The following is a 26,081-nucleotide window of genomic DNA, read 5'->3' as shown; positions in this document are numbered from 1 at the left end:
GTTTTCTTGGGAACTAACATTTATACTAGTTGATCTTAGTCATAAATAAGGAGGTCCTTTTATGGAGGAACTTGGAATAGCAGTTCAGTATATTTTTTTGGTCGGTGTGGGGGGGGGGGGGGAGATCAGCTCTCACTCTATATAGGACATGTGTTCCACGATTTTCTAAAAAATACATTCCGTTATCATTTTTGCCTGGGGGGGAAATATGAGAACAGGACTCTTGAGCCAAGGGGGCAATTCAGAGATAAAGGGTATCAAACTAGTGTGTTGTTTCTTTAGCTTTTTACATGACCCTACTCCAGCCCTGTGTGTTTAGATTACCTGAAGTTTTGGACTGTGGATCAAGACATCATAGTCACCTCTAGGGGCCAAGGCCGAAGTTAAGGTTTCATCTACTATTTTTCTCTAATACCCAGTGTCCACTCAGTTACCTCTTTCTCCTTTGTCTTTTCAGTTTTATGAGTCATTTACTTTTCGCTTTCCCTTGTGATTTTGTGTGGTTTCAAGAACAGAAATCAACCGTGTGTGCCTAGGTGCTTAGTGCATCTAGAACTAGAAGCCTTTGTTGCTAGTGGTGGTGGTTGGAGGGTGAGAAATCACACACCATGGTTCTGGGGATTGAGGGTGTACTACCACCCACTCAGTGCTTGGGGGTTGCTGCCTGCAGTACTCAGGGGACTGCAGAGTGCTAGAATTGGGCCCTGGGGCTGCGGCTCTCAAAGCATGTGCTCTAGCCATTCGAGCTGTTCCCTGGCCCGACCCTACAGCTGATCCCCATCCTGGACAGCACCTTTAGAATTCTTAATTTTCACCAAACTGTCTGGAGGTTAGGAAAAATATCTGTAAATATCTTAGGACTCTTGATGTTTGCCTAACATTAACCATTTCTAAGGAATTTAAATAGAGAAGATACCCCAATAAGAAAAAGATACTAACCCCACCTTCTCCCAAAAAAAGATATATAATAATTGTGGGAATTAAATTAAATGGGCTCTGTGCACTATAGAGGCTCTAAAATATGAGTGATGCAAAAACATGATGCAAGATATTTGACAGTAGACTGAGAACTTGCTCAATAAATACATATTAACCTGTTTTCCACATTTCCCTCTATAGTCATGGCCACTTGTAATAGCTCTGGAGGACCCACGCTCTCCTGGGTAGCCCAGTGTCCCCTTGTGCTGAATCAGCAGGCATTTGACCAACAATCATGGGTCACCCCCACCCCAACCTCCTGAGCACCATTGTGAGCATCCCCCACACCCCAAAAGAAAGTCTACCTAAGATCTGAGGTGAAGTGTGTGTTAAAAAAAAAGAAAATCAGTGAGTCCATTGAGGCATTTGAGAAATTGTGTCATCCATTAAGAGCATGAGACAAGTTAGATAACGGGCTGGAGTGGTAGCACAGCAGGTAGGGCATTTGCCTTGCACATGATCGACCCGGGTTCAGTTCCCAGAATCCCATATGGTCCCCCTAGCACTGCCAGGAGTAATTCCTGAGTGCAGAGCCAGGAGTAATCCCTGTGCATCTCCAGGTGTGACCCAAAAAGAAAATAAATAAATAAATAAACAAGCTAGATAAGAAACTGGTAATACACACGCTATTTGGATCAGTTTGGCAAGAAAAATATTTAAAAGTTGATTCTAGAATCGTTGGTTACCAGTGATAAAGAAGATGCTATCTCACAAATTGTGTGCCTCATTTTGTTGTGATTAACAAGTTTGACTAATGAAAAGCAATTATTTCCATGCAGCACAAGCTCCCTCTCACACATTACATTACTCAGTGCAACTAATGGGCAAGAAAGAAATTGGTTCTTAAATAGTAAAGAATTATGTCCAGAACATATACAAAGAGCTTTGCCGTGTATTAGATAAACATCAATTCAGTAGAAAGATGTGGGCAAAGAATATAAACTGAAAATATACATATGCAATGTTAATATTTAAAAAATGTCCAACCTTACTAATAATCAGGCAGCCTTACTAATAATCAACCTTACTAATAATCAAGAATAACTGAGTTTAGCTTTTCCAAAAGATGCAAAAGTATTTTGAAAGATTTAATAACCCACTCTGTTAAAGGAAGCATAAGACATGATATTGGCATACTGTTAGTGGGAACGTAGATTAGTAATATTTCTTTGTAATATGTTAGTATTAGAATTAATGAATGTAAATTATTTTTTTAAAGCAACTATTCCACTTGTATAAACTTATCGTAAAGAAAAACTTAGATATGAATGCAAACAGATGTATATTTGATTTAGCATCATTTGTAGAAATAATAGAAAATCATCTTTTTAAATTTTTATTTTATAAAGTCATTCACAATATTTGATTACATTTAATATTCAAACACCAATCCCACCACCATTACACTTTCCCACTACCATATTTTGGATATTTCCATCCCGAACCCCAACCCCTGCCCCAAAGAAGAATTGAAACATTTTATATTGTTTGTTATAGAAAACCACGGAAAATGCTATAAAAAATTTTTCTTAGAGGAGAGGAGAGTTTGAAGATTGAAGATTGTTGTATTTCACCGAGGGGCCGTTAAGTCCTTCAATAAGAGATCAATAACATGTTGTTAAAGGTTGAGCCTTGTCTGCTTATACATACGTGTGTGTGTATTATTAATAATATTAATAATATAAATATTAATATTTATATAAATAGGGTTGGAGCGATAGCACAGCTGGTAGGGCGTTCGCCTTACAAGCGGCCAACATGGCCGACCCGAGTTCGATTCCTCCGTCCCTCTCGGAGAGCCCGGCAAGCTACCAAGAGTATTCGATATGCCAGACACAGTAACAACAAAGTCTCCAATGGAGACGTTACTGGGCCCGCTCGAGCAAATCGACGATCAACGGGAGGGCCTTTAAATATATATATTTCCCTCTAAAATTGGTGCCTCCTACTTTGAACCCCAGCAAATGTGGTGCGATAATTTAGGAGTATGGATAGGGTGTGTGGTATGAAGAGTCACGTGGGGCAGGAATAGGTTCACTCATGAGTGAGGCCCCAGTGTGTAGAGAGCGGCTATGAGCAAGGCAGTGGTTGAGTTCTGGAGGTTTTTGGCTGCCAGGGCTGGGTCCCTTGGGGCAGGGAGGGGTCTCACCTGCCCCCGCCTAAGACCTCCAGTACTTAACTGCCGCCCTGCTCGCCGCTGCTCTCCACACACTTGGGCCGAGCCTCACCCGTGAGTGAATACCCAGAAAACCCAGATATGTGGGTCTTTGTGACTGAGAACTCTGGGTTCAATGGGACTGGGAATGGGATCCTCTTCCCATCTCCCCCTATCTCCAGCAACTCAGCAGTCACACCCATAAGCCACCTCTGGCTGGCACCAGATAATCTTGTCATGGGCCACCATCCAGAGTCACATGTCCTCTCCCGGAAGGGAGCATAACATGACGCTCTTCATAACCATGCCACCAGACCCTGCGCCAGGCTTCTTCATTAGAAAATCATCCTAAGTGCTGTTTTATGGGAAATTGGTTAAATTATAAATGTTTCACTTATACTATGGAATACTCTGAACAAATTTTAAAAAAACGTGGTTACTTGCACGATACAGTTTGACTATTAAAACATCTAAAACCATATTACCAAGTTTGTAAGCATATTTGTGTGTAAATATATAGAAGTCTAAATTCAAAATTGTGATTGCAGGTCAGCTAGATAGTACAGACAGGTAAGGGTCTTGCTTTGCATGCCGCCCACCCAAGTGCAATAGCTGGCACCATATATTGTCCCCTGTGTGGTCCAAAAATCAAATGAGACAGAGAGAGAGAGAGACAGACAGACAGACAGACAGACAGAGATTGATTTTGCATAATGACCTTCACCACCCCCTTCACCACCCCTTCTGGTGCTTCTATTTTCCTGTTACATTTTCTCCTTATTATTTGTTGCTTACCATCTTTTAATATATACATGTGTGTGTTTGCAGTAATACTAGGCTGTTAAATATTTCATAATGAATTCATGGGTATCAGTTGTTCAGCCCAACAGGCTCAGTATTGCTGGAAGTAGTCTCTGGTATCAAAAAAAGAAAGAAAGAAAAAAATTAACGTGTTTTATCTATGACTCTTAACAGTAAAGACCAACTCTTTGTAGCTATTAATAATTTAGTAATACTGCACAGCTGTTTGAGGGCTTGTATAATGTAACACACCGAACTGGATACTGTTATGTAGATATATCTTATCTCAGCATCTAAAATGTAATTCTATATGGATGTTATGTATCTTTAAATATGGGAAATAAATAGCACTTTTTAATATTTATTAGTTAATGTTATTAAGTACTTGCAGGTGCCTAACGGGGTACTGGAAATTTCTTCCAGACACTTTCAGTACTCTTTAAAAATCCTAGAGCATAATAAATTGGATCAGAATTTAGAATCAAAATGCTCAGAATTGCTACTTTAATTTTGAAATCCATAACTAAATAATGTCAGAGTTTTTTTTTTTTTTTTTTTTGCTGTGTAGAATTAAAAGCAACTGAGCAAAGCCATTTTCTTCGAAGTGGAATCAAACTATATATGTTACATCCTATACAGTTCTCCGTAGAATCGTAATAAAAATTTCTAGAGAATATCATTTGTTTTAAAAGAGAAGAGATATAAAATCTGTAGCTTATTTTTTCATCTTTAGATATGTATATTTGAATCACAGATGAAATTAAGTGATTTTAGTTTTTAACCTAAATTATCTTAACATAATCGTGCAACTGAAAACATGATGAATATAAATTTTAGAGAAACAATTTTTAAGAATTGTCTACATGGGGGCTGGAGTGATAGCACAGCGCATAGGGTGTTTGCCTTGTATGTGGTCAACCCAGGTTTAATTCCCAGCATCCCATATGGTCCTCTGACCACCGCCAGGAGTAATTCCTGAGTACAGAGCCAGGAGTAACTCCTGTTCTTCCCCAGGTATGACCCAAATAGCAAAAACAAACAAACAAACAAAGAGTTGTCTGCATGTTTAATTTTGTAGCTTAATGATAAAAATTTTGGCTAGATCTTGGAGTTTTTAATATAGGCTCCAAAATACAAACTTTTCATGCTTAAAAAAAATTCATTTTTTCTTATAAATATTTTAGTATAATTTTTACATGACATTTTGACTTTGTTGTTGATGGTGCTGATTGTATTTATATTCTAAATCACATTAGGATTGAATGGTTTACTCTGTGTTTAGTATTCCTTGAAGAGGGACTGGGAGATCCTAGCATAAACAGCAAAGCTGTATTACACAGGATATAATATTCTTGAAATTAATTTGCCAGAATACAGATTAATTATACTCTTGGTGGGGGGGAGTCTTAAACAAGTTTTCATGTATTGGTTTATGTATAGTTTATATTAGTAATAAGTAAAATATTAGTATATTAGTAATCAGAAAGTTGTAAAATAAGAAAAAGAAAAGCAAAAGAAGAAAAGAAAAAGTATCTCAACGCCTATTTAAATATAGCTGAATTGATAAAATATAAACTGAATTTTATAGCCCTTTTTTTTATAATTTTGTATGTATTTACCTAAACTCATCAGAGCACATTTTACATATTATATCTTAATTTTTTCTTTTTAGGGGATATTCATTTAACACCAGAAGACTTTGCTAGAGCTCAAAAATACTGCAAATATGCTGGCAGTGCTTTGCAGTATGAAGATGTCAGCACAGCAGTGCAGAATCTGCAGAAGGCCCTCAAGTTACTGACGACAGGCAGAGAATGAAGGCTTTGTGCAACAGATCCATGCATTTTTAAAGAACTAACAGTCCGTTACTCCATCTTCAGCCTATCAAGAGCACAGTTTTCAAAGACTTCAATTCCATTGAATACAACAATGAAATCTGTGTCTGTGTATCAGATTCTTGTTGAAGCATTCATCTGCCTCAATCAGTTTTCATTGTCCACTTAATGGATCATTTATTTCCTGAGGATATAGGGCTGATGTTAAAAGATTCTAAAAATGTACATTGAACTCTGCTTTAAAAAATGAAACACACTTCTATGAACTGTTTTGGGAATAAGCTTTGTATGTTAATTTACATTATTAAGGAATTTATTACTCTGTTATTTGGACAAACACCATATTATTTCACTCTAAAATTCTGAACTTAAATTTTAATAAAATTTGCCAGAATATTCTAGATTAGAAATCAGTTTTGTTTTCTTCAGAATTTATTTATTATTGAACATAACTCTTAACATGAATCTGAAAGAAATTATGTTCAAGATTAAATTTTTGACTTAAATCCACCTACATTAAAATTTTTGATTTTCATTGAAAGAAATATAAGGCATACAGAACCACATATTGACCTATAAATAATGTTGGTTGCTCATTGAAGCTTAAGGCAAATTGACACATACTTTATAAGCAGTTTTACTGCATGTACTAGAGAATGAAAAAAAGACATTTGTAGTAATGCCTGGAAACTTGGTGCTTTGAGTTAATGTTCTCTACCACTGTGGAGAAGACTCCATAGAGTGTATAGCAATGAGTGATGCAGAAGATTATAAGAATTTAAACTCTTAGTTGTTAAATTTATAATTTGCTGTGGGGGTGGGTGAGTATGGGCTTATTATGTCACCTGCATTTGTGCTGTGTTGAAAAATAAATGCAAGGAATTCTTTTAACTAATTCAATTCCTTATGGAGCTAAATGTCTGATTTGCGTGTTATAATTGTCATTTTTTAAGAAAAATTTTTAGTTCCAGGAGTGTCTATAAGAAGAGGTTTTTTCTTTAAGAGATATATTTGGATGATACACCTGAAATTTATCAGATACTTTTTTTTAATTGAATCACCGTGAGATATGGTTACAAAGCTTCCATGTTTGAGTTTCATTCATATAATGATTGAACACCCATCTTCCACCAGTGTACATTTTCCACCATCAATGTCCGCAGTATTCCTCCCCTTACCTCCCGCTCCTCCCCCTGCCTCTATACAGACAGTTTCCCTCTAACTCTCTCTCTACTTTTAGGCATTATGGTTTGCAATACAGATACTGAGAGGCCATCATGTTTGGTCCTTTATGGTCCTTTTCTTTTCTTTAATTCCACTAAATTTAATTTTTGTTTTTTGTTTTTTTACAATTGGGGGCCAGCAAATTATGGGCTAGAAACCTATTATTGAGACAAAATTATATCCATTCATGTAGTTTTTCTGTGGTCACTTTCCATGACTCTAAAATTATATGGTCTGCAAGTCTACAATATGTATTATTTGTTACTTTTAGAAAGTTTGCTAACCCATTACAACACTCTGAAAGAAAACCATTAACTCATAATTGTCTGTCTTTTGCTTACGTGTAAATTATTTATAGGGTTTAATAGAATGAACATTCAGACAGAATAAGCTATTCTAAATTTTTGCAAGAAACAAACCCCTAGAAGCATCCCTTTGGAAGTGACTGTCATCTTTTCACAATTAATTTCCTACAACATTTTTAAGAGTTAGTGTTTACATCAGTACAGCATTCTAATGCAGTTTTCTAGAACTTCATCTAATAGAACATTGATAGGCATGATCTTTAATGTTATCCAAGGTAAATATTTTTTCACCCAATTTTAACTTAGAAGTCTGTGTACTAGAAGAAAAAACTTTCCCAGGCTACCTGTTGCTCCCAGAAAGGAGATCACAAGGAGGAAAGAAACTATGGAAGTGTGGGGTGCATCAAGAATGGGCTCCGGACACCTGCCCCATCTGGGAATGGAAGCAATCCACTGCCTCCCCTTTGTTAGGAAAACTAAGGGTTCTGTACATTAAATGCAGTTCCATAACCCAAGTGCTCAGCACACTGGCATTCAGTGCATGTTTATTGTTAACCTTGTTATCAATACAATGTAAGCTGTTGAAAATGACTTACTGGCAGGCAGTTATTAGCCAATCCCAGTTGTCTCTGTGCCCCATTCCTTAAAAATGTGTTTGGAGGGAGGAAAGTGAACTTTATAATTATTCTTTTTTATTTATTTGAATGGATTTCTTTGCATGAAATGGGAGAAGACAAAAATTAGAAATCTGCTTGTGTAACGTTAGGGTAAGTAGTTTCCCTCTAGTCATTCATCTGTTTCTTGAGGGGCTCCTATATTGTCTTTTGAAAGAGAAAACGGAAAAGGAGTAGGGAAAACCCCTACCTCAGAGAGTTTATATTCTAGTGGGGTAAAAGCACAATCAAATCTATCATATTCTGTATTCAACTAGTAGTTTTTGAAAAGTATCATTAGTAATGCAACTCACAGGCCCTATCACAGTCCTACCCAATCCGAAACTAAGATATGGGCTCGGGATTTCTGGGTTGAAGTAGCTCCATTGGTGCTCTGGGGCTCCCTAAAGTCTGAGTAATACAGTTTAGTGAAGTGCAGAAATACTACAAATCTAGAAGAATTCTTATGAGTTTTGTTTCGGTTCGGTTTGTTTTTTTAGCCCTACCTGGCAGTGCTCAGGGATCACTCCTGGCTGGCTCAGGGGATCCAAGGGGGTGCCAAGTTGAACCTGGCTCTACCACATGCAAGAGAAGCATCTACCTACTGTACAATCTCTCTGACCCCGAGGAGGATTCGGAAGCAGCAGCTCCTCTGTGATACCTGGAACCGTAGCAGTAGAGTCTCCTCAGCTCCCGAGAAAGTGCAGGAAGCTCTGAATGGGCGATCAGTGCTATGGAGAATAACCAGAACAGATGGGAAAGTTGTGTGCGCTGGCGTGTGATGTTTAGAATGAGAGAGCCACGAGAGGCCTCATTGAAGTATTTGCTTTGGTTTGGGAGCCATAGATCACTATGCTAGGTCACATCCCTGACATGGTTGGAGTGAAGTGGATCATGCAGTATCAGAAGTTGGGGGTCCCGTGTGCAAAAGCATCCTCTTCAGGCCATTGAGTCATGTCCGCACTCCCAGGATGGAGCCCCTTTTAGGAGAGCATTCCTGAAGAAGGAGGGAAACTTGGAGAGGCAAGAAGCAGGAACAAGGAAGGCTAGTGATTGAGCAAGATGGTTTCTTTTTTTTATTTATTTGAAAAAAATAATTTTTTTTTTCATTTAAAGCACCGTGATTGACAGCACTGGTGGTGATAGGGTTGCATCCAGTTTTTCAATACCACAGTTTCCACCACTGGTTTTTGCCCCCACTCTCCAATCCTTCGAAAACTCAGTTCCATAGACCAGTTTTTACGTTCTATTGCCTTTGGCTATTTTATTTCTTTAGTATGTTTTAGAATGCCCCACAAATGAGAGAGATCATTCTCTATCTGTTCCTTTCCTTCACTCAGTGTAATACTCTATAGTTAAATCCACAAACCAGCAAACTGCATGATTTATCTTTTTTTGTTGTTGTTGTTGGGGAGTGGATCACACCCAGCGATGCTCAGAGGTTACTCCTGGCTCTGCACTCAGGAATCAGTCCTGGCAGTACACAAATGAACTATATGGGATGCCCAGGATCAAACCCGGGTGGGCCAAGTGCAAGACAAACTCACCCTACTTGCTGTGCTATCATTCTGGCCCCGATTTTTCTTTTGTTGCTATTGTTTTGTTTTTTGGGCCACATGCAATAGTGCTCGGGACTTACTAGTGGTTTTGTACTCAGGGATCATTCTTTGCAAGTGTTGGGAGACCATTTATAGGGATCCTGGGTTTGAACACTGGTCAACCACATCCAAGGCAAGCATCATATTGCTGTACTATCTCTGGCCTCACTTATCTCATTATACAGCCAACTTGAATATCCTCATCCACTGTGAATAATAATATATTGTGGTTCAGCTGCCATTGGAAAGCAATATGAGCTCTTCTCAAAAAACTAGGAATTGAGCTTTTATACAACCCAGCAATTCCACTCCTTGGGGTCTACCCCAAAGGTCCAAAAGAACTATTGTGAAAAAAAATATTTGTACTACTTTGTTTATTGCAATAACCAAAATAACAAAACTACCTGGGTGACCAAGAACAGATAAATGGTAAACAAAAAAGGACATGGCCTGTGTACACAGTGGAATGTTACTCAACTATAAGAAAAGTTGAAATCTTGGGGCCAGAGTGATCGTACAGTGGGTAGGGTGTGTGTCTTACACATGGCTGATCTGGGTTCAATCCCTGGCACCCCATCTGCTCCCCTGAGCACTGCCAAGAGTAATATCTGTGCACAGAGCCAGAAGTAAGCCCGACGGGTCACCATGTGTGACTGGCCCCCCCAAAATTTTTTTAAAGAAAGTTGACTTTTATTCTGAGCAAGACAGGCCCTGAAAATATTTTGTCAGAATATTTTCAATATTTTGAAATATATGTCTTTTGTGACTTAACTGTAAAGGGTCAAATTGAATCGCAAATTGAGACTACACTAGTGAGCAAGGGTAGAAGCTAGACCAGTTTTTTTTAAAAAATGGTAGTAATTAAAGTGAGGTGTGATGACTTTGGTCAGGGTAGAAGTGGAGGTGATGAGAGCTGTTTTCTGTCTTTATAATACTAACCATGGCATTTTTGCTAAACTAGATTAAGAGGAATACAGTTTGTCAGCCTACATGCCTGGAAGGAATGAGCGTGTGCACTGCAATGAAAGTTGCCAAATTCTACTGATGTGCACATTGAAATACAGTATTCCCAAGTTCTTGTGACTATCCCAAGTAAAACTACTTGATAACATTGTTTTGTCAGTGCAGGCAGAAAAGGAAGAAAAAATAAGATAAAAATGTCTGTCACAGTCATCCACCAAATCTCTGAAAAATGGAGCTAGAAGCCAGGAACAGTTCCCATGGCTAGCAAGGCCAGGCAAGTTTGCAGGTTTCAAGATTACATTCCCAAAACGGTCAGTCCCAGTTACGGGTCTTGGGAATGACATTCTCAGATGTTCATAGAATTTGGATTGGAATTGTACTTCTAGAAATAAGATTGCTGTGTGTGCATAAAGAAAAGGTTATGCGGTGGTTTTTCTTAAGTATAATCACAATTGTCACAAAGGAACAGTGGTTTGGGTTATCTTCAAAACTTCCTTCCAACTCATTCCTTTTGTTTTTAAATTTTATATTCATTTTATGTACCTAAACAGATCAGATTAATATAAAGGACTCCCCTGATAAAGAAGTTCTGTTTTTCAAAAATATTTATTTATTTACTTATTTTTGGCTCTTCACTCAGGAATTACTCCTGGCAGTGCTCAGGGGGACCATATGGGATGCTGGGAATCAAACCCGAGTAGGCCGCATGCAAGGCAAATGCCCTACCCTCTGTGCTGTCACTCCAGCCCCTCAAAGAAATTTTAAAATGAACAACCTTCATGCCATGTATTACTGAACAAAGGGATGCTTACCCGGTTAATTGAAATCTTTTACTTCTCTGTGGAGTCTAAGACTGAAAGTTCATTCACTGGCGGACTTAAGTGGGGCGAATTTTACGTAAGAAATACTTTATATTCTCTTTAAATTTTAATGTATCATGCCAGGTAGCACTGTAGCACTGTCCTACCATTGTTCATCGATTTGCTCGAGCTGGCACCACTAACGTCTCCATTGTGAAACTTCTTACTGTTTTTTGGCATATCGAATTCATCACGGGTAGCTTGCCAGGCTTTCCCATGCAGGCAGAATACTCTCAGTAGCTTTCTGGGATCTCTGAGAGGGGCGGAAGAATTGAACCCAGGTTGGCTGTGTGCAAGGTGCCCTACAGCTCTGCTATTGCTCCAGCCCTTCATGCCATGTATTACTGAATATTTTACCTGTATGAAAAACAATGCTAGGAGGTAAACCCTATTCTCCCTATTTTACAGGTGAGAAAACTGAGCTCCAAGGTAATATTTTTTCCAAGGCTACACAGCTGAAACTGAAAACTTTAAGATCATACTGCCTGTTTCAGTTATCTGACATGATGTAAGTCCAATTTAGCAAGGGTATCGGACTATTGCCTTAAGTGGAGAGTTTAGCAGCTAGAGGTTTTTCTATAATCAGGACAATGTTTTCCAATGAACTATGGTACTAGGCAGTGATTTCAGGAAAGAATACGTACTAGAACCTATGCCTATAAGCAAATGGTGAGAAATAAGATTTGGTTAACTGATATCATGGATTGGTGAGTCATATCCTTGGGGTGTCCTCCATCACTCCATACCTTCCCCAGACATGTCTATTATTTATTTAAATCATTTTTCCACATTATATAGCCTTCACCTTCAGGAAATCAGATTGGGATATTAGCTTAAGTATTAAGTTAATAATTATATGCTCCATGAAACTTCTCTCAGATATTCTGATGAGACACTATCAGCATCAGTCATTGAAAATCCATTAATGTGTACTGAGCACCTATCTCATGTGTATTGAACACAGTAATTTTTCCCAGGAATGTCAGAAGTGCCTTAGAAGAGGTTGAATTGAAGGTTTGTCAAAGAAGTCAGCAAAAAATAAAAGCATGAACAGCAACAGCAGGGAGGGGAAATGTAGAAAATTCAGGGGATTCTAATCATTTAGGGTGGTTGTGATATTCATGACCTTAGGCAAGGAGTGATAAATATGAGATTGCACAGAGCAGAATGTTTTTCAGACTAAACTGTCTTTCCAAACTCCCTATTTTAGAACCTTGCCACCTCCTCCTCCTCCTCTTTTTTTTCTTCTCCTTCACCCTCCTCAACTTCTTCCTCCTCCTCCTCCTCTCCGTTTCACCTCCTCTTCCTCCTCCCTCTCTTCCTTCTCCTCCTCTTTCTTCTCTGCCTTCTCTTCTTCTCCTCCTCATTTCTTCTCCTCTCCCACTTCCTCCTCCTCCTTCTCCCTTTCCTCTTCCTTCTCCCCCACCCTCCTCCATCTTCTGCTCCTTAAATAAAAGATGGGAACATTCTAAAGTTCTGGACAAGGGCAATATAATGCAAAAGTACCCTGCCATGGGTTTAATCATTCTTTATTTTAGTAACATAAGTTACTTTGGGTTCAAAACTTAAATCCTGATAATCATTGTTTTATTGTCACACAATGAGTAAAGAGCCTCACTAACATGTCAAGAATTCCATAAATAAATCCCGTTAAACACGGAATTGAAATCCTTTTGAAACTAAGGACCAGTGCAAATAATTTGTCATTTCTTAGGGCCAAGGATTTTCTTTGGCAAAAGTGAAGATTTCCCAATGAACAGAAATCTGTGAAGGTTTCAGAACAAAAATAATTACTGAAAATAAAGTTTTATAATAATAGGTGGTGTTTATTCAAGACCCAACAGTCCTAAATGCTTATGTGCCTACCAGGAGTTTCAAAATATATGAAGCAAAATCTGATGCAATTGTCACTGTCACTGTCTTCCCATCGTTCATAGATTTGCTCGAGTGGGCCCAGTAACATCTCCATTGAGACACTTGTTACTGTGTTTGGCATATCAAATACCTTACGGGTAGCTTGCCAGACTTTGCCGTGGGGGCGAGATACTCTCTGTAGCTTGCCAGGCTCTCCGAGAGGGGCGGAGGAATCGAATCCGGCTCAGCCATGTTGGCCGCTTGCAAGGCAAACACCCTACATTCTGTGCTATCGCTGATTGCAATTAAAGATGGAAGATACTGAGACTGGTACAGTGAGTAGAGCATTTTTTGCTTTGCATGCAACTGAACCAGGCTCCATTCTTTGCCTCCCATTAAGAGCAATCCCTGAGCACACAGCCATGAGTAAGCCTGGAATTATGCTGGGTAGAGCCCCCCAAAAATGAAAACAAAGATAAATGTTTAATTATACTTGAATGTTTTTAACATTAACAAGTTGATAGAATAGAAAATATGACTAAAATACTAAAACCTTAAAATTTCTCCGTATGGCTCTGAATAAAACCAATTTTTTTTTTTTTGCAGTTTATTTTTTCAGTGTGGAGCGATAGCACAGCAGTAGGGCATTTGCCTTGCACAGAGCCAACATGGCCGACCCGAGTTCGATTCCTCTGCCCCTCTCGGAGAGCCCGGTAAGCTACCGAGAGTATCTCACCTGCACCTGCACGGCAGAGCCTGGCAAGCTCCCCGTGACGTATTCGATATGCCAAACACAGTAACAACAAAGTCTCCAATGGAAACGTTACTGGGCCCGCTTGAGCAAATCGATGAACAACGGGAGAACAGTGTTTGTTGTAAGAAAAATTAAAGCAGGAAAAAATATTCAAATCACATTGAAAATTGAAGGTAATTTTGTTATCTGAGGAAAATGTAATAGCTAACTTTTACAAACAAGCAAATGGAATGTCACCATTCACGATGAATTTTGGGAAAGTCAGACCTCATTTGTTTTACTTCTTTTTTTTTAAATATTACGATTTTCTTTTGTTTTGGTTCACGCCCAAAATCGGGGCTTACTCCTGGCTGTGCACTCAGACATCACTCCTGATAGACCCAATGGGGTGCTGGAGATCAAACCCAGGTGGCCCACATGCAAGGCAAGTTTCATACTCTCTATACCACTTCTCCAGCCCTCTTATTTATTTTTGTGATGTATATTCTCTTGTTCCCACTACTTCAAAGACAATTAGGTGTTTTTCTTTTTTCTTCTTCTTTTGTAGTGTGAGGCTGTGAAAATAATCTTCTGAACCTGTTCTTTCTCATGATTGAAGATTTCATTTCTGCATGGGTGAAGAATATAAGCTGAATGCCTACCTTTTAGATGATGAATTTAGGAAAAACATGCCTGTTTTTAGTACGTGTAAGTCAGTATATAAAAGTGTGTATTTAGGTATCTTTATTGAATATGGAAAACTATAGATTGTATTTCAAGCCCATGTTGAAATGTTATTTGTAATTATTCCTTCATATTCTAAGTATTTCTAAACCATCCAAGCAGTTTAGGGGTGGGGGGATTTTATTCCAAGTAGCACTGTAGCATTGTTGTTCATCGATTTGCTTGAGCAGTCACCAGTAACGTCTTCATTGTGAGACTTGTTACTGTGTTTGGTATATTGAATACACCACGGGGAACATGCCAGGCTCTGCTGTGCAGGCGGGATACTCTCGGTATCTTGTCGGGCTCTCTTAGAAGAACAGAGGAATCAAACCCGGGTCTGCCGCGTGCAAGGCAAAATCCCTACCCACTATGCTATTGCTCCGGCCAATTATTATTCCAAGTAATATAGTGTAAACTCACAGATTAAATCATTATTTATTAGTACCTCTTTTGAGAAGAAATCCCATAGTTTCAGATAAAATATAATATTTTAAAATATACATTGCATATGTGTATCTTTATAGTTAATATGTATTGGGAATACTTGATACATTGGAACCAGACAGTTCTTTTGAAGTAAATTTTTGGATCATGTGAAAAAAATCAAACAAAATCAGAAAATGACATATTTTGTATTAGTGCCTACTCTGCTGATTTCAGAGGTGCAATTTTTTTGTTCTCACCTTCATGGATGGTTAGTTTTCCTTAAGATAAACTGCAAAACGTAATCAGAACATTTCTAACCCGTGATCTTTAGAATGATAAAAGATTCCATTAGGATGACAGCAGTTAGCTTCACTTTCCAGTAGAGAAAGTGAGGTAAGTAATTAAGATAAAAAGGAAGCAGCAGGGAAAAATATAATTGTGCAAAATATAACTTTTTTCCAAACAGAAGAATACTCATATATATCTAAAGAGAAGCTAGATAATGGGATGGAGATTATTGCACTGCCCCTTGAGGTCAGCTATCTTTTTTTTTTAATTTTTATTAGTGAAACACCATGAGGTACAGTTTTAGACTTACCAATTTGTGTGCTTGGGTTTCAGTTATACAATCATCGAGTGCCCATCCCTCCACCAGTGCCCATTCTCCACCACCACTGATCCCAGTATCCTTCCCACCCCCCATCCACCCCATCCCACCCTGCCTCTGTGGCAGGGCATTCCCTTTTGTTCTCTCTCTCCTTTTGGGTGTTGTGGTTTGCAAAAGAGGCATTGAGTGGCAATCATTTTCGGTCTAGAGTCTACTTTCAGCATGCATTTTTCATCCTGGGAGTATCCTCCCAACACCTTTTATTTGGTGCTCCCTTCTCTATCTGAGCTGCCCTTTCCCCTAGAATGCCCGGCTGGCCACTAAGCTATGGAGTAATCCTCCTGGTGCTGATCTCAGCTATTCTTGGGTATTAATCTCATATTTTGTTACTTTATATCCCCCAGATGAATGCAATCTTTCTATGTCTGTCCCTCTCTTTCTGATTCATTTCGCTTAGCATGATACTTTCCATGTAGTACCACTTGTATGTAAATTTCATGACTTCATCTTCTCTAACAGCTACATAGTACTCCATTATGTAGATGTACCAAAGTTTCAGTCATCGAGGACAGCTTTTGAAGATGGATTTTAAAGAGGTCCCAGGGATAGCTGTGTGACTTGGAGCACCTGCTTTGTGAGCATCAGGCTACTAGTTCTATTTCAATGTCCAGAGTCACTGTGAGCCAAGTGATATCTGGACTCTCTGCTGACTGTGAATCCCGGTTCATAAGCAGTTTCCAGCCATACTGTGTGTAGGATGCAACATCACCAAGCACCACACTAAAAATATGTGACGTCACTATGGCTTGACTGTGCAAGCTCTGGTAAACATCTATGTGAGCACTTCAGCCAGTATATGCATGAGCATCACAACTAAATGTAGACCCACAAGCACTGTGCATCAACTAAAGGAGTGCAGCCATGCAGGAGAAATTATACAAGGGTTAAGACACTTGCTTTGCATGTGTTCAACCAGGGCTCACTCCCCAGTTCAACATATTGTCCCCTAAGCACCACCAGAAATGATTGCAAGAAACTTCCAGATGTGACTTGGAAGGAAGGTTAGAAGGGACAGAGGAAGGGAGGTAATGAGAGAGAGAGAGAGAGAGAGAGAGAGAGAGAGAGAGAGAGAGAGAGAGAGAACAACCTTCAGTGAGCACCAAAGTTAAGCAACATATGCAAGCACCATGACCTGATATGTGACCTTAACCTAAATATTTGAGCACCACAGCCAGATCTGTGTGACACTTGATCATTACAACAACAGAAAAGGGGAGATAATTCTTAAATTTTTCAAATTGCATATTAAAAATTGGTAGTTACTTTTGAGTCTAAACTCAGATACATTGAGTTATAGTCTGTTCTTCTATGTTTATTCTTTTCAAAGCAAAATGTATGATTTCATGTAAATACCAAGTTTGTGTAAATTTTAGCTCTCTTGATCTTTGCACACATCCTAACCCAATTCTTATTCTCTATATTTATTCCCCAGACACCTAATAATCAGAGTAAGAGAGGGATTCACCATAGAGAGGAGAGTGAAGAAGCATAAAAATAATGGGAATAGAGGAAGAAAAGTATAAGTGGTAGAACATTCTCGGAGCATGAAAAGGCAAATCTATGGGTGAAGCTCTTGAAGATCTATAAGTCTCACTAACACTGAAATGTCACTATACCCTGCCCAGAGGATCACTACTTGGAAGTTACTGTTGCCCGACTCTTCTGTTTAGTTAGTTCTACAGTATGTTATCAGGATGCTAGGAATTTTTTTCTTTATTAGATGAGTCACAATCACAAATCATCCTGTTATTTGTCGATTGCCTCGAGCAGGCCCCAGTAACGTCTCTTTCATCCTAGCCCTGAGATTATATTCAAGGCTCTTTAGGAGAATGAGACCCATCTTTGTTACTGGTATTTGGCATATTGGGTACGCCACGGGGAGTTTGCCAGACTCTGCCGTGTGGGCAGGCTACATTCGGTAACCTGCCAGTTTGTCCAAAGTAGGAATGAGATAATAAGATGTCATAATAAGATGTCGTTCCGGGAGCTGGTTTTTATAGCCTCTGAGTCTTAGCCATTGATGGGATTATACGGCGCCAGGGGGCCAGTTGGTAGGTGTGACCCCCGCCTACTGGAATTTGGAGGATCTGGGTGGAGGATGCTCGGCCCAAATCCGAGTAGGCTTGGAGATCTCGGATGAGTGGACCATGAATATGTGGTATATGTACACAGTGGAACACTATGCAGCTATAAGGAATGATGATGAAATTAAGCAATTTGCTATAACATGGATGGAACTGAAAGATTCCATGTTAAATTAAATAAGCCAGAAGAAGGACACACAGAATGTTTGTCACACATGGCTGATAGGATAACTCAACAATGGGAAGCAATATATTAAAGGGGTATGCCTATATTACCTTTGATCCCAGAATATAGGGAGGAGAAGGAGAGAGAAAAAAAGAAATTAAGGTGGGAGGGATTGGAGGGAGAAGTAAGACAGACAAAAAGTGACAGGGGCAGGGATCAAAGGAATTTGGGTACATACTTTATAACGGGACTGGAGTGATAGCAAAGCGGTAGGGTGTTTGCCTGGCTCGCGGCTGCCCCAGGCAACCCGGGTTCGATTCCTCCACCCTTCTTGGAGAACCTGGCAAGCTACCAAGAGTATCTCGCCCACACGGCAAAGCCTGGCAAGCTACCTATGACATATTCGATATGCCAAACACAGAAACAACAAATCTCACAATGGTGATACTACTGGGCCCACTCGAGCAAATAGATGAACAACAGGAGGATAGTGACAGTGACAGTGACTTTATAATGAGAAGTAGTTTAACTAAATATTCAAACCACAGAGTCAATAGCACTGAAAACAGGAGATCCGAACTTCAACAACCAAACTTTAAAATGTAGTTGTCAAGGTGGCAAGCTGTCAAGGTGGGAGGGTAGGGGGTCTGGGTGGGAGGAGCCTGGGAACACTGCTGGAAGGAAGTTGACACTGGTGGTGCTAGAACATAGTATGTCTGAAACTCAAATATGAATAACTTTTTGAAACCTGGTACTTTAATAAAATTTTTTCTCATTAAAATTATTTTTAAAAGTGATTCCAAACATTTACATCATACTTTCATTTAAAGGTGTTCAAGCACTTAAACTGCTGTTTCCTCTAGGTGAAAAATTATTTGACTGGGTTGGAGATATCCTGCTGTTCACAATATGTCTTTCACAAGGAGAAATGAATCTTATTGGGAATTTGCATCTTAAGTCACCTACTCAGGAAAATCTTGGGATTTGTACATTTAAAATTTTTAAGTACTCGGGGAAGCTGAATAATCCTGGAAACTTTAATTCAATCCTAATGAAGTGTTAAAAGATGCTGTAATGCTGATGAAGGTGACAAACTCTTTGATTCACTAGATTTTAAACATGATCTAATTTGTTCCTGCTCTTTTTATACAAAAGATGAAGCTGAAACCCAAGAGAGATCTACTTATTCAATCAGGCCCACATCTGGCAATGAAAATTAAATGAATGAACTCCAAGTTTCAGTCCAAGGATCACATCATATACATTTTGTGAGGACTATAGTCCAAAAGCACTGTGAGCACATCCTTAAAATTTTATACTTCACCAAAATTTATATGTAAGTCATGGGTAACATTAATTGGTTGATCAAACATGTCTTAAGAATTCACTCATTACGATTCTTAAAAGTCTTTAAAACTCCATAAAAAGTTTCTACTTAAAGATTCCATGCAGATCAGAGATTACAAACATACATGAAAAGAGCTTCAGTCATCCATATAACATAATATATGTTACCAATTTTTCGATAAAAAAACACTGTGATCTTGATATGAACAAGATACATCTCTACCTTCTTTTATCTCTAGTTGAAATTTAGTATTTCCTACAATTAAAAAAAATAGGCCATTGCAATATTTGTAATCTTTGAATCAATAAAAATCACAGATCATACCTGATACATAGTACAGACAAGGACAAACATGAGGGCATCTATCCTGATTCTGGGGAAAAGCCAAACAGAGCCTGGAGGTTGCTGAGAGTCAGGTCCTAATGACTGAAGAGGCACAGGGCAATAGGGCATGCCCAGTTGCATCCACCATGATAAAATCCTACAAGCAAATCAAAGACAGATGAAACTTAAAATGCCATTTTTTCACCACTTGACAACTTTTTAGCAGTCAGAATAGGACTGACTGGGGATGGAGCAATAGCACAGCGGGTAGGGAGTTTGCCTTGCATGCGGCTGACCTGGATTCGATATCCAGCATCCCATATGGTCCCCTGAGCAATGCCAGGGTAATTCCTGATTGCAGAGCCAGGAGTAACCCTTGTGTATTGCCGGGTGTGACCCAAAAAGAAAAAAAAACACTGACTGAAATACCCTATGCATAGAGACCTAAGTAGAGAAAAGGTCCACCTTTTTGCTTATATACATTGCTAGTCTGCATTACTTGAGCATACAACTCAAGCACTTCTTGGATCAATGTGCCCCAGGCTGCAATTATAAAACCCAAAATAAAAGTCTGCTGTAATACCTAATTTGCTGAAACTAGACTAGACTTCAGTTTGGGGATCATTGTGGTTGTTATTGATTTATGCTCATTACTATTTTCAATTTATGACAGCTACTCCAAATTTTATTAATACGTTAAAAAAGACAAATATATTAATATATCAAAAAATTATAACATTTTATTTCTGGTTTCCACATGATTACCATATACACAATTTTTAGTAAAATAATCATCTCCAAACATGTTCATGCCTTAATCGCCAAAACCTTTTATTAATATTTCATCATACTTGGAAAAGAAATTGCAGATTTGGCTAAGGTTAAGGACTCTGAAGTAGCACATTATTCTGGGTCATCCAAGTGGGTGCAGTCTAATCACAGACTTGTGTAAAGCAAAAAGTGTCCAGGTTCTGGTCAGAGAGGAGGATCAGAAAGGAGTTTGCTCTGTCATTGCAGACTTTGAAGATGGAACAAAGTGAACCGTGAGCCAAGAATGTGGGTGGCCTCTAAGAATCTGAGAAAGACAAGAAAATAGATTCTCCTGTAGATGTTACAGAAGGAAACACAGCCCTGTCAGCATACTTAATTTGGGTGCAGTGAGTTCTTCATCAGACTTTGGTCTTCAATAACTTAATAAATGTGTGCTCTTTACACCACCTACCTCTTCATGGTCAGATGTGATGAAAGCTGTAAGAAACTCTCCATTATCACTTTGTGCATTAAAGTGTGTTTTTTTGAGAAACTTCATCAAAAGTAGACATACACAAATAATACATTGAAATATTATTTGCAGGGGCCGGAGCGATAGCACAGCAGGTAGAGCATTTGCCTTGCACGCGGCTCACCTGGGTTCGAATCCCAGCATTCCATGTGGTCCCCTGAGGACTGTCAGGAGTGATTCCTGAGTGCAGAGCCAGGAGTAACCCTTGTGCATCGCCGGGTGTGACCCACAAAGCAAAATATATTACATATTTTATTATATAGATTATTTGCGGTGTCTGTTGCAACAGTTAAAGAAAAACCAAATATAATTTGTCATTACTAAATAATAAGGGTTTTCTGGGACCCACAAGTTAAATCTATTGACTATATAATTTTGACGAGACAATTCCCATATTATTCATTATAGAAAAATCTTAAGAATAGCTGACATTCCAGCTTGTTTTTCTCTCTCCACTTTCTTTCTCAGAGTTCTTATTTTTTCTGGCTTCAACTATTTCAGAATCTGGATTACATTCATATATGCAACTCAGTTATGGCAGAAAGAAGCCAAGGAAAGAGTGATTTTAATAATCGACATTATTACTTTACAAGCTTCAAATGAACGCACAGCTACTAAATTATTATTCTAGGGAAATATTGCAGGGAAATAAAAACCCAATAAAGGAAACATCTGCCAAATAAGACATGTTTTCAAATCCCAGTGGTGAAAGGATTTATGATAAATACTGAATTCTCAAGAACAACTTCTAACCTTGCTGTAACGTGAATGCAACAATGATGTCTAGCAAAGCAGGAAAGCACATGGTGCTTAATGTTTCAAGTGAACTATCTTCCACAAATGAGTGTTTCATGTTTTGTCTTGTTGTATGTGGTTTTATTCTAAACATTATAATAAAAAATTGGAATAAAAGAATTTCATCACACATGCACACAAAGAGTTTTCCTTAGTCTACCTGTTAAATATAAATGGCTCCTTTTAAATATCAACTAATTGAAATGGGCTTCTGTGAAGTTCTTGGGGAAATGTTTGATAAATATGAAAAGCACATTTCCATTTATTATTTTTGAGTCTGTCAAGGGGAAAAAATCCTTTGTAATTCCAACAGAGATATTTCTTCCTTTATGGAAAACTATGATCATGGGGTAATCAACAAGAGACTGGACCGCCTTTGTCAACAGCAGCTGTCAGCTCTTAGGCACAATTTGCAAGGCACTTAACACAACATCCATATCCTCTTATTGCAAGTAAACATTCACATCCTCTTGTAACAAGCAGGCTCCTTCGCAGTGTATGAAGTGAAATAAAACCTCAGGGCTGGAGTAACCATATTATTTGGGTAGGAAATTGCTTTGTACATGCCCAAGCAAAGTTCAATCCCCAGTACCTCTTAGGTTCCCCTGAGCCAGTCAGAAGGGATCCCTTTATTTGGTGCTACCTAAAGGGTGTTGGGAGGATCCTCCCAGGATGGGAGATGCAAGCTGAAAGTAGACTATAACAAACATGATTGCCACTCAATGCCTCTTTTGCAAACCACAGCACCCAAAAGAAGAGAGAGAACAAAAGGGAGTGCCCTGCCACAGAGGCAGGGTGGGATGGGGTGGGGGGTGGGAGGGATACTGCGATCTGTGGTGTTGGGAAATGGGCACTGGTGGAGGGATGGGTACTCGATCATTGTATAACTGAAACCCAAGCACAAAAATTTTTAAGTCTACAACTGTACCTCATGGTGTTTCACTAATAAAAATTAAAAAAAATAAAAGAAGTGATCCCTGAGTGCAGAGCCAGGAGTCAGCCCTGAGCAACAATGGGTGTGACCGTCAAACAAACAAGAAGTGGAATAGGACCACCAATGCAAGCACACAATCAAGAAGTATTGATCAGTGTTCTTTTGAAAATATGCATAAAACAATCCAATTATTCTTTCCCAGAACTAGATCCTTTGGGTAATAAAAGACAGGCTAGATTGGCTGAGATCAAGAGAACACCACTTATAATAAAGTATCTGGAGTTTGGACAAATGGAATGGTAAAACTTGAATGTTGCCAGCTTCTTCCTGTGCAAAATCTAATGTAGTCAATACATGTGTTTTCCATGTTTCCAGGCACTTTCAGGAGTTCAAAAAGAATACGCCTTCTTAATAACAATATTTAAGTCATTTTGATGTCAGCTACATAAAGCTGTGTTTTGTTAAATGGTATTAATTCTTAGGAGATTATCAGAATGTTTTTTAGAGCATTTTGTAAAATTTAATACAATGCTAAATTTTATCTGAAAACCTCATAAAAATGTAAGTCACACTTCACAGAAGTTCCAATTACTTTTCCACTTACACAATCACATAGTCTCACTCCTAAAGAACAGCTCCTGTATTTAATATAGATCTCAAACAAAGACCAGAGTTTCATTGGTGTTTTCAAATAAGATACTTGCTAAATACATGTCCATTGTATGGTAAACAATGACAAATAGCAGTAGCTATGCCCTAATGATGCAAACAGTTTATAATGAGAAGGTCTGATTTTTAAAAAATTAATACAAATTAGCACACAATTTCATGTTCTTAAAGACAATCTGCAGAGGTCTACATTAATTAAAGTGCACCAAAAATACTGCAAAATATCTAATAGCTCAAACACAATGTAATTTTGTTACATTGCTGATATGAAAATTCAATATGGGTGCATCTTGGGGATGGTAAAGGATTAATCCAAGATTCTCTCTCCTGTGGTTTCATTTCTCAAAGACTTCTTGTCATGCATATCTAGGAAAGAGAATATGGTGGGTGTTCACTTCTTTCTCCAGGAATTCTTTACATCACTTCCATTCGAATTCCCTTGGGAGAATAAGTCTTTTGGACAGAACAATAAAGAGAATGGAAAATACAGCACATCTGTATGCCCAGTAGTAGCAGATCTTATGTACACAACCCTACCACTCAAAATCATTTTAAGTTATATTTCATGGGTAACAGAGATATCGCGTCTGATCTTGGAAAAATATTTCTCCGTGGCAAAAACAAATCCAACACTGACAGAAAACAAAGCAGTAAATTTAAAAAAGAATCAAACCCAGAGCTAATTAGTATAAGTATTTTTGCACCCACCATATATATATATGTATATGTATATATATAGAGTACTACTCATAAACTACATATCCCGATTTTTTGTTTAAGTTTTAATAAATAGTTCAAATAATCAATATCATCAAAAAAGATAATAGGACTAGAACAATAGCATAGTAGGTAGGGTGCTTGCCTTGCACTTGGCCAACCCAGGTTGTATCCCCAGTATTCCATATGATTCCTCTGAGCTCTCCAAGAATGTTTCCTGAACAACAGAGCCAGAAGTAACAACAGAGCATCACCAGGTGTAACTTAAAAACCTGAAAAAAAAGAACAGAGATGGAGAAAATGACATTTTCACAAGTCATATTGAAACCAGGACTTGGGAATATAAGCTATGTTTCTGAAAACTCCAAAGTATTTGGCACCCATCCATCCTTTACCTTCTAAAAAGAAACATTTGAGAAACATTGAGCAACCATAATTCCAAATTAAGTAAGTCTGTACATATTTTAATTTTTAAATGTTTATAATTTAGTTATGTTATGTCTGAGGCTTAGTGGGCTGGACATGTAATGAGGTTTACAGACAACCGCTGGACTAGAGCCATTACTGATTGGATTCCACGAGACATCAAAAGATCACGTGGACGCCCACCTATAAGATGGTCAGACTTCTTCGTCAAGACCCTAAATGATCGGTTTGAGGCTCTACATGTTCCTAAAACGAACAGATACCATTGGGCTACGCTAGCACGCAACCGGGATGAATGGAGACGTTACTGGCACCCGCTCGAATAAATCGATGAATAACGGGGATTAAGTGATTAAGTGATAAGTGATTATAATTTAGTAACGTGGCTACAGTATATATATGCATCTTTCACAAGTATTCTTGCACGTCTTTTAGACATTCATTTATATTTAAAAGTCATTTTCTTAAGAATCTGCATTTCTGACAGTTTAATACCTGGAATGGGAAAGAATCAGATTTTAGGTGGTAACTCCACTGTTGTTCACTGCATCCTTTTCCTTTTCACCAAAAAGCAGACTTAGAAGCTTTCTCACTTACCATTCATTGTTTGAGATTCTAGGCACCACTAGTTGATTTGATACACCATCAACTTTAAGGGGAAACGATATAAGAACACTTATATGGATACTCACCAACATGTAAGTGCTTTGCCAATATCCTACTTTTTAAAGCAAATCTGCGTGGTAGCAATTGTACAGTGTGCAAATGTCAAACTCTAGGATCTGCAGGAATATCTCTGCAGCTTAGAATGCCTTAGAATTCGCAAGTGTATGATCATGAGTTCAGAAACCCACCATATATGCAGAGCATGCTCCTGGCATCTCTACTGTCTATGATCACTGATACCGCAGGTAATTTCTGGTTTACTGGCCACCAGAGGTATGAGAACACCACAACGAAAGGTGTGTGAGCCTTGGGGAACTGGTGTGTCCCTTAGCTAATGAGCACGGAGCTAAGTGTGTAAGCACCACCACCTGTTGTGAAACTCTGCAGCTTAGTGACTGAGCACTAAAGACAGGCAACCTCTGATCATGGCAATAACAATATTCACAAAAATAAAGGGAATAAAATAGGACATTACACCACCTTCAGGAAGATGGATTCTGTTGCTTTAGCTTTAGTAAATTTTCTGCTAATACCTCCCGCCAGGTCTACCGAAACAGTATAATTGATACCAAATGTTCCAAAGAATTTGTCCAGACCATCTCTCAGGGTTACTGGTATGGTCTGGCACTGAACATTCTTAGTTACAATATTTGCTGTCATATTTTATATGAGAAATTGGGAACCTTTTCCTGTGAAGTCCAGAAAAAGAAATATTATAGATGGTTTGACTTAAACATTTTCTGTTACAACCATGCATATGGCAAGTATGAATACAGCAACAGATGAAGAGCATCAATGAATGAGTGTGGCTGCATTTCAATAAAAACTTTATTGAAAAAATATCTGATGGTTGGCCAGGGACCTAAATTCCCTTAATGCGTTGCAGAAAGCA

The 26,081-nt window shown here is 38.5% G+C and overlaps 1 protein-coding gene across 1 annotated transcript in view; it reads left to right on the top strand.

Annotated features, from left to right (window-relative positions):
• The window catches only part of VTA1 (vesicle trafficking 1), a 59,171-nt gene extending 53,001 nt beyond the window's left edge, over nt 1-6,170 (top strand). Inside the window, exon 8 of the mRNA XM_056126110.1 lies at nt 5,607-6,170. Coding sequence (XP_055982085.1) covers nt 5,607-5,752 — 146 coding nt within the window. The 3' untranslated portion in view covers nt 5,753-6,170. The remainder of the gene's footprint in view (nt 1-5,606) is intronic.
• The last annotated feature ends 19,911 nt before the right edge of the window (nt 6,171-26,081 follow it).

The sequence above is a fragment of the Sorex fumeus genome, unplaced genomic scaffold (genome assembly GCF_029834395.1).
Source record: "Sorex fumeus unplaced genomic scaffold, SorFum_2.1 ptg000061l, whole genome shotgun sequence".
NCBI classification, from domain to species: Eukaryota; Metazoa; Chordata; class Mammalia; order Eulipotyphla; family Soricidae; genus Sorex; species Sorex fumeus.
The sequence above is the reverse complement of the archived record's forward strand: the minus strand, read 5'-3'. Positions and strand labels throughout refer to the sequence as shown.